At 31.6% G+C, this 10,242-nt stretch overlaps 1 protein-coding gene across 1 annotated transcript; it reads left to right on the top strand.

Annotated features, from left to right (window-relative positions):
* Positions 1 to 3,398: 3,398 nt before the first annotated feature.
* On the top strand, positions 3,399 to 5,541 carry LOC129320680 (bidirectional sugar transporter N3-like). Its single transcript, XM_054966234.1, has 6 exons — positions 3,399 to 3,578; positions 3,868 to 3,904; positions 4,020 to 4,233; positions 4,320 to 4,481; positions 4,594 to 4,713; positions 5,069 to 5,541. The coding sequence occupies exons 1-6, from the start codon at positions 3,533 to 3,535 to the stop codon at positions 5,300 to 5,302; spliced, it is 813 nt and encodes a 270-aa protein (XP_054822209.1). The 5' UTR covers positions 3,399 to 3,532; the 3' UTR covers positions 5,303 to 5,541.
* Positions 5,542 to 10,242: the final 4,701 nt, after the last annotated feature.

Here is a 10,242-nt window from a genome sequence, read left to right on the forward strand (position 1 = left end):
GTACTTGTGAGATTGTAATTGATAATAAATTAGTTTGGACAAGTGTGGTAACAATACTAGGTTTTACTGAAGACCAAGCAATTGAATTAAAAAAAAAAAAAACGAGTGATGATCTTTTCTCAACATAATGTGAATGGCGGGCTAAGTGGCCGAGACGCTGCTTCTAAGTTCTAATGTCTTATCATTTTTTTAAAATAGATAAACAATAAATATTTTTGGAGACATTTCAGGATCATATCCAGCCATATAATGAGTTTTTTTTAAAAAAATAAAATAAAATATCATATGACAAGTACTGGATCTCTGCAGGGAGTAGATTACACAATATGCTAGGCTGCATGATTTTAATACGCTTAGTTATTTAATTTTTTATCCATAAGATTCAAGTTAAAAAAAGAAAATGAAGATCGAGACATCACGGTGGAGATTAGAAGAGGAGAATTAAAAGCCCCAGCTGGTAACTAGGTGGGGAGGCTCCTGTTTCGATTTCAACTCAAAAACTCAGAGAAAACATCAAGGGCAGACAATACATGAATATATATAGGGTTTGTTGTTCCCGGCACCTAATTTTAATTCAATTTCTTGGTCTAATCGAAGCCACAAAGCTGTCTCATTGACAAACATGGCCGATTGTTCTAGTGCTATGCATGAATCCAACCTCTGACGAAATTATGTACCTAACAATCTCTACATCCGCCGCATGCTCCACATTCTTGTGCTTGTCTTGTACGCCTTATATGTCTAGCTCAGCATGCTTTGTAGGTAACCTTATATGCATAATTGATTTCGGGAAGCAAAATGCAAAACACAACTTTTTATTTGGCATAGGTATCCTTCTATTAATGTAATTACATATGATCGAAACACAATCTGACACTGACCCTTAATTTGAATGGGGAGAAAAATGTGGAGGAAGAAAAACTATAAGAAAAAAAAAACCTTTAGAAATAGCAAACAAATTTACTAGTTTCCACCAAATCTAAATATGAATATCTCTTCTATTAAGAATTTTGAGAAGTTAACTCCCCCTACGCCATCACAAAACACAATTTTAATCACACTTCCTTTCCTTCTCTTCTCCTTCGGCCTCTTTATAATTAATTAGATATGATAGTTCAAACTAATAGAATCAATCTAAAATTTTTTATTTTCATGTCATGATTTTATTGTACAGTCTGTTATTTGATGAATAATTAAGTCAAACTTAATATTTGTGAGTAGGACTGTAGGAGTGATGGCGACAGTGAGGCGAGTTTGTCACTTGATGCTAAATACCATAAACAACAATTAAATTCGAACGGTACTAGTGGCCCAGAATAACCAAGTTTTGTGTGGAAAGAGTATTTACACGAAATTTAGAATGGGTTATGCATAGCGGTTAAATTATTTTTTCTGATTGCTGAGACTAATGGGTAAATTCTTTTAATTAAATTGTTACACACACACACATGCATAAGTTTAAACTTGGAATCTATAACTATTTAATTTGCTTAAGTGATACAAGAACTCCTGCCTTTTGGTTATATATTTTATATTTTACACGTACTAACATTGATACTGATATTTGATGATAAAGATGGAGATCGACAAGCAAAGATGTTTCTTATTTGAGTCATGCATGCAGCTTCACGATATGCGATGCTGAGTTGGCTTTTGGATCCAACCGTTCATTCACTCGTTGTTCTAGTCTTAGATTTAAACGGTCCATTGCGATTTTTCCACATTAAAAGCTTCCCCCATTTTGTGAGACTCTATTTCCAATTAAACTTGCTTTAAATCGTGAATCCCCCCTCGAAGCTTCCATGCAAAATTCCCCAAAAAAAAAACACGAAGAAGAAGAAGAATAAAGGAAGCATGATCAACTGGGTAAAGAACTTTGTTGCAGTGCATTACAGTTCACAATGAAAAAATTGCCTTTGCCAGGACCTATAGCTAGGTAATTATGAATCACTTCGGTTATTCGACTTTGGCCCATGTTTTTTCCTTTGGGTAAATAAAAGTTTAGATCAGCAGGTTTTGGAGACTTATTAAAAATAGAGTATACCTCCAAATTCAAAAAATGTTTACAAAAATACTTATAAATTGTGTATCAATAAAGTTCTTACATCAATAATAAAATTTGATCTCCTATAAACTCGTGAGTTATAAATTAAATATTTATCAACTAGATCAACCTTTGTGATATACGAGAATGGATGCTAAATCTTTTGGCTATGTCCACAAAGAAGAAAGAAATATGCAAGATCTAAAAGTGAAAGTGCAGGGACCAGGGCCAATTACGGATAGTTATTTCTTTTAAAACAAGTTATTTAATTAGCATATGATTGTAATTGAGTATTTTTGGGGCACTGGGTAGGTATTTTTGTAAATAAGTGTTTCCCAGTAATCCCTTCGTTTTCTTTCCATTATTAATTAGTTATAATTTATCCATTTATGGTAACCCCATGCTTATTTAGAAAAAAAAAGGAATAATACGGACCATATCTAACATTAAATAATTCACAAGTGCAAGCCAACCATCCCAGCACACCAAATTCAAGGTTGCGCACTTATTTATTTTTAGCTGAATTTCTCTTCCGGTTTTATAATTATTCTGCAGAAATCTCAATTTGATCCCTTAACTTCAAATCGAATTTCACTTACTTTATCTAATAACTTATTAAAATTTAATAATTTGTTGATTTAACTGTATATTAAATTTGTTTATTTCATATCATCAATAAACAATAAAATCTATAACAAACTAAATTATTCACAGCCAGGCTTTTTTTTAGACCACATCTTGAACACGTATATAAAGCTAAGGAAGGGCAAAGATTAAACGAAACAAATGTTAAAAACTAGGAAGTTGGAACTAAAAGCAACAAGTTGATTTCTTTGTGCTCATATCTCAGAGAGTTAAAAGTGTATTTAATTAAGTCTAGATTAATTTTAAAGGAATAACTAGAATAGCTAGATACTAAAAGAGCCCAAGTTCATTTGCCTGTGGAGGACGAGCTAACCAGAGTTCACCGTTGCGGGCTTTCATAATGATGTAAATAGTACCAAATTAGTGACTTGGTGAATTTGGTGTAAACAAGAAGAAGAAGATGGCCTTTAGAAAGAGCAAGGAGGCAGGCAAGAGTTGTAAATTGTAATTGGCCTAAAAAAACCACTCAGTGGGTGAAACATCTCAGAAATTAATGTAAAGTAATATAATATGGTAACAAATGTGTTGAGAAGGTAAGAGAGAGGTCACAATTAAGCAGGAACAACTGGAAAGTGATACAAAGCAACTATGTAAATAAATAGACACCGGCCTTCCTGTACTCTTAATTTAAAATATATTTTCTATCACAATTTGCACACTTTTTTCCCAGCTATATAAAAAGGCCGTGAACCCTTCGCATTGTGGACTCGTGGGATTGAGAAAGAGAGAGATGAGATCATAGACCAAAGGGAGAGAATACATCATTTTCCATCCCTGCAGAGAAAAGAGTGAGAGAGAACTTCAACGCAGTTTTGTTGTGGGGTTGAGTTGAACATTCAAGACATGGCCATTCATCACCAGTCATTTGCTCTTGTTTTCGGCCTTATCGGTACATACTATATTCTCTCTCTTTAGTTTCCGTAGTCTTACTTCCTTTCTTTCCTTCCTAGGCACCCAATACAATAACGTCAAGTAATATTGACAGCTTAAACCATTATATATTATATTCCATTCTCCTGCCTGCTGTTCATACTGTTATTAAATCAGTAATAATTATTGTAGTAGGTAGGTTCTGTATGACCTTTATTTAAACTATATAGTCGTTGCACGTATATGCTTCCCCATTAATTCAGAAGATTGTACTGATACTTCATTTGTCTTCTCATTATCAACTACAGGCAACATCATCTCCTTCCTGGTGTTTCTTGCTCCTGTGTAAGACATCCTTCTGGTTCTTTTAACACACGTATTTCAAGTATAATAAACTCAGGGCCATGAGCAATATATGATGGCAAGTTTAATTTCTTACGACTTGATGTGAAATTTGCAGGCCAACGTTTTACCAAATCTACAAGATGAAATCTACTGAAGGGTTTCAGTCGCTTCCTTATGTGGTTGCTCTATTCAGCTGCATGCTCTGGATTTATTATGCACTCACCAAGAAGGATTCTGGCCCCCTCCTCATCACCATTAACTCCTTTGGATGCGTCATTGAATCCATCTACATTGCCATATTCCTCTTTTATGCTTCCAAGAAGCTCAGGGTACGTGTGTGCACATATATATACATATTCATTTCAAATCTTGCGAGCTTAATTAATTAATTTCATTGATGATCACGTACGAGCAGCTTTCGACTATCAAGCTACTTTTGTTGCTGAATGTGTTCGGGTATGGATCGATGGTAATATCGACTCTGTACTTCGCAGAGGGATCAAAACGCGTCAATATTATCGGATGGATTTCTCTTGTTTTCAATATAAGCGTCTTCGCTGCCCCTCTCTTCGTCATGGTCAGGTTTCGACAGTATATATATATATATATATATATAAAGCTGATTAATGAAGTCCATATCCCCTGATTGATATAATGAAATGAATATACACTTTTTCTGATACGTGCAGAGACGTGTTATAAGGACCAAAAGTGTGGAGTACATGCCGTTCAATTTATCCATGTGCTTAACCCTTAATGCTGTGATGTGGTTCTTCTACGGTCTTTTCCTCAAGGATTATTATATCGCAGTAAGTTCATCGATGAGTAATCCTCACTACACACACAGCGCGCGCGCTATTATACATTACTTAATTATATATGAACACCTTTCCATGTATCTTGCCAAAGTCGTGTCCATTTCAAATTTTGTTATTTCTTTAAGCGGAACAAATCCCTTTTTCGCTTTTCATTTTGCTCGCTAAGTTTAATACAAAGATTAGACGCTAGCGCATTGCTTGCTTTAATTCTTAGTGGCCGAAATAGTCTCAATATTTGAGTAAAGTATGGGCCCCATGCAGCATATTCAACCACATTATTATTATACTGATTCTTTTCATACGTAGCTTTTAAGATTTATTAATTAAATGGATGATTCAAATGCAGCTGCCGAACACTCTTGGATTCCTGTTTGGAATAGTGCAAATGGTGCTTTTTAAGATGTACAGAAACTCCAAGCCAGTAAAGCTTGAAGAACCTGTGAAGGTTCAGACTCAAAGCCACCACGTCATTGACGTTGTGAAGATGACTTCAAATGATAATAATAATAATGATGCTGCCACAGAAGAGGATGTTGAAGCTAATAAGCACAATGACAGGGGTTGTAATGGCAAAGTCTGATTAACCCATGAAGAGTCTCCACTAGGTTTGGTAACCTGATGTGCAAATTTGTACGGAGATTTTCCTAATTTACCTGTACAGTACTGTACGGTACTCGTAGATTGTAATTCCCAGGCAACGATGTTGTTAGCATGCCCAGTGCTCTCCCTCTCGCGCGTGTAGTACGTGGTAGTTTATTCTCCGTTGAACCATGTATTCTCCTCTTCCTCAATAAAATCTCATGCATATTTCTCTTTCTATTTCTCTCTCTTCAGGTGATTTGCACGCTGGTTGATTAATCTACATGCTCCTGTCTCTGTTAAAAAAAAAAAATCAATGTTTAAGACTAATGGCGTTAAGTTAAGCGCATGTTTGAATTTGTATTTAATTATTTCAACCAAAAAAGTGATTGCTTTGGTAAAGATCACGTTTTTGGGAGCCAATTCAAAAACAGTCGCCCCAGCTTTCAAAGTCCATTTAGTAAATAATAATATACTCCATCCTTCCTTATATAATACAAGGTATTTTGTAAACATTTATTTAACTATAAAAGGGGGCATAATATTTTTAAATAATTAAATAATTCCTTTGCCTTTTAAAAAGTAAAGAGATATTAACTGTATATGCTTTACCTACCACCCATCATAATATTAATTGAGATTATTAGAGAAAAAATTTAAAAAATAATTACAATTTAATATGATTTTAATTAAATAAAATTTTTTATTGATATACGAGATTCGTTTAAAATCACATTATATACAAAGATAGAATATATATATATATATATATATATACTGCAAAAAACTTTGAGTGGATCCAATTCTTAATTAGGTTTTTAAGGACAATAACGAGGACCAAGACAAGGCTCATGGTTTAAATTGTACTCCCTTAAGACTCAATTTATAAAATATTTTTAGACAAAATTATATATGTTAATAAAGCTCATTAAATATATTTTGTATCATTATTTTTTAAAATAAAAACATAAACTTTTAAAAATGCTTTCCATTTAATACTACATTTGTGAAAGAATGTCAAGGAGAGAAAATATATAAAAAAGAAAATATTAAAAAGTATCATTAATGAAATATTATTTTTATCAAAATATTTTATATTTTAACATATCAAATCTTTTCAAAAAATATCTTATAATTTGAGATGAATGAAGTATTTTTCAAGATATTTATGGAAATATCAATAATAATGCCCTTGACCATAGCAGTGGAGCCAAGACAACGAGATGAGAGGGTGCAAGATTTTAAAACTCAATAGTAGAGATTTAACATATTAAAACTTAATTAAAGGTAAGTAGCTCAAAATTTTTACAAACATGAATGTAAAAGATTAAAATTTATACATTAAATTTATAATTTTACCCAGACCAAGGGAGTGCATTGTTTGAATCAAGTTGAAGCAATATTTAAAAATATTTCCAATTATTATAAGTTTATAACCCAAGGAAGGTAAATTTTTATAATCATATAGACCTGCCTCCTTAGATTTTATAGCTAATTACTATTATCATTTATCAACGGCCACCATTTTATTTAGCACCATGTATAACCATCATTATCTTGAGACTTGTTTATATGTGTTTGATTGATTATATAATATAAAGATGTCATGGACAAGAGGGCATGTATAAATGAATGCTAAAAGTAATTAAAATGCATGTACTGACGGCAGTGACACGAAAAGATGACAGAAGCAACCGACACTTGGACTATAGGATGCCAATCTCCTCCAATTCTAAACCATTCATCAAAAGTTAACTTTAAAGTCGTTTTAAGGATCCCAATTATTGGATTCATCAACATTATGCGGATCAGAACTCCAAAATTACAATCATTTACTCTTAATTCTATTCAATATTATAAGACTTTTTTATTTAAAGTACTCTTCTAATTTTATTTATAAGTCACTTTCAACATATTTTATCAGTATAAAAAAAAATCTTAAAACTCGTTAACTCTGTTTTAAAATTTAATAAGTTCTCAGCTTTGTTCTTATTAAATATACATACTTTAATAATATATTTTTTCTTTCTAACATTTAATGAAGGGTAAAAGAAAAAATTTATAATGAAAATTTAATAACATGACTTATAAATAGGATAAAAGAAATTTTCTTTCTCTGTCCTATAAATAGGACTAGATGGAGTATCATGTTAAAAAATATAAGTTTTTTTATTCTTTCAATGTAGAATTAATAAGATTCATTTCAAAAATAGCCTTAATTAGGAGTATAATCAATAAAAATGTTTAATTGAGATACTATATTAAATGGGGATAAACAACTAAACATAAAAGATTATAATTTTAAAGATAATTAACTACTGTAATTCATTTGAGTGTAATTCAACTAAAAATATTTTATGATGTTGAATAGAGTGAGTAAGATTATTTACCAAGTTGCAAAGCAACATGTTAAAAAAAGACAGCGTCCAAGAGATATAGGAAAAAGTCAAAGTCGAAGGAAAGTTCTTTCTAGTACATGGTAAAAGTGGATTAATTAAATTCTCAAGGTCAAGGAGAATGCACAAATGAACAATTTATTCATGTCCTCCAAGTTTACTTATCATTTTTCCAGCGCAACTAATAATGATTGACAATACATTAAATTAACATGAATCACTTCACGCTATTTTGTCGTCGTCGAGTCTTATTTTCGCATGTGCGTTTCTAATTTCTCACGCATCGGGAGTTAACGATTGAATTGGGGTTAATGATGTATTAGGAATCAAATATATGTGTGTGTACCTAACAACACACGCGCACACGAACATTGGCCGATGAGTAGTTGAGGTTGAGCCTACGAAGAAATTAAGAAAAGTTATCGATATTCAATTAACAGTACTGTCAGGCCTAGAGCTACAGACTACAGTTTTGAGTGCGTGAACCATTATGCACGTGTGACAGTTGCTAGGGTGAAATATGAGCGAAAAATGAGAGTTAAAGAATCCAGATACATTGAATAAATTTAATTGGAATATTATAAAAGAGATATATAAATGAAAAATACACCTAATACACGCACATCAAAATAAGAGTCAGGCACATGCCGATCCAAAAGGTGTAAGACAAACAAAGTGGGAGGGATTTAGGTTATCTTCATTTCACATTTGCTTTTGCTTCCTATGAGTTTCCGCTTGAAAAACGTCTCAACCTTTTTGAGTATGCGAGGGCATGTACGTGGTTTATTTGATAGCGTATCTCGAGCACATTGGTGCTTTTGATTAATTCAGAAGTCATAATCAGCATGACGGAAATTAATCCAAAACTTTGATCAGTCTCACAAGTGGGCGAGATCCACGTAGTAATGAATTTTGAAATGTTTTAGGAGTCAAATCCAATGAAAAACAATTAACTTTATTATTTTAGAAAAGCAAAAGGTAGTTTTAAAAACGATAACTAATTTAAATAATGTAAATAAGGAAAAAAAAAAGTGATGAAAATGATACCCATCAAACGAGCGCCAAGCATTATGATTCATCTATCAGGCCATATTTTTCTAATTCAATTAATTATCATCCTTTCTTTTATAGTGACAATCATTTTAAAGTGTTTTAATTATCTTTTAGTAGATGATGATATATTTAATTAGAGTTAAATTTAGCTTTTAAAAATTTTTACTCTCTAACTAAATCATAAAATCACAATCTAAGCCACCACAAATTCCTATATTATTTTTAATTTAGTTATCTGCCTCTATCTCTCTATGTTTGGGGTAAGTTTTTCACTTTTTAATTTATCAAACCACCGACAAACAATTTATATAGCAGTTGTTTATATAAAAAAATAATTAAAATGAGATAAATAAATATAAATAGAAACATTAAAATTTCATAGATAAGATGTTAAGTTCAACGAAAAAAATAAAATAATCAAATAAAAAATCAAAATTTATTCAGTCAGGGTACTCCTACCCTAATTAGAAATTTAGCAATAATTTATAGAGTCAGTACAAAACCTCCTAATAGAAAATATAGACAAAATAAGAAGACAATAAAAAGGAAAAATTCCTGGCTCAATCAGAAGAACTCCTCTTGACTCCGTAGTTTGCCTCTTAGCTCTCATGTGATAAAATTGGACCCTCTTGAATAACGTAGCAGCCCTTATTTAGAATATTCAACAAATAAAATCTCTCAATTGTTCTAAAAAACCAAATTATTATTTTTCTCTTGATTTTATTTGATTTGAAATCTAATATTTTTCTCTTCCAAGATATATTGTTCTCTCTCCTCTTTCATATACATATATATATATATATATATATATAAATATATATTCTCTTCTTCACACACATACACACACAATAAGAGCTCCATCTTCTTATTTTCTTTTGTCCTTTAATTTATTTTTTTGATTTTTTCCTGCACAATATAAAAAAATAAAACATGAGTGATTATGTGTTAAAATCTCATTTTATAATTGAGCGATTGGAGGAAAATGTATAAAAATTAGTAAAATAGGTATAAAATTTTAATAAATTTAACTGATTATAATCCAAAATTTATACCTATTTATTAGTAAAATATGCACTTATCAACACTCAATTCAAACAAATAACATGCAATAAGAGAGGGGTGTGTGGAATGTATTCCTTTGAGTTATATATATATATATAAGTCACTTTTAACTGCTTTATTGAACTAATAAATCATTGATGTTAAAGCGTTCATGCATGTCTTTATATGGAAAGGGAAATTAATTTCTTCTGGAAAGTGATGACTTATATACAAGGCAAGTGTGGAGGAATAAAGAGAAATCAATGAAACTAAAGCAGTGAAAAGAAAGGAAAAGAAATTAAAGGAGGAGATAAAGGAGGGAAAATAAAGGATGGAGGTAGTGGACGTGGTGAGGAGGATAAGGGTTGGTTTGAGAACTTTAGGGAAAATGAAAGAGACGGCAAACTTCGGATGTAATGATAAGGATGCCATGCACAACACATGTAGAGAT

This window comes from Prosopis cineraria, unplaced genomic scaffold (assembly GCF_029017545.1).
Source record: "Prosopis cineraria cultivar Desert tree isolate PC_DT_omini unplaced genomic scaffold, ASM2901754v1 PC9, whole genome shotgun sequence".
Lineage (NCBI taxonomy): Eukaryota > Viridiplantae > Streptophyta > Magnoliopsida > Fabales > Fabaceae > Prosopis > Prosopis cineraria.

Bases quoted from the DNA above. Each gene is read 5' to 3' on its own strand.
- LOC129320680 (XM_054966234.1), top strand. From the start codon at position 3,533: ATGGCCATTCATCACCAGTCATTTGCTCTTGTTTTCGGCCTTATCG. The intron at 3,905-4,019 runs GTAAGACATCCT...TGAAATTTGCAG, and splicing joins CTGGTGTTTCTTGCTCCTGT to GCCAACGTTTTACCAAATCT. The intron at 4,482-4,593 runs GTCAGGTTTCGA...TGATACGTGCAG, and splicing joins CTGCCCCTCTCTTCGTCATG to AGACGTGTTATAAGGACCAA.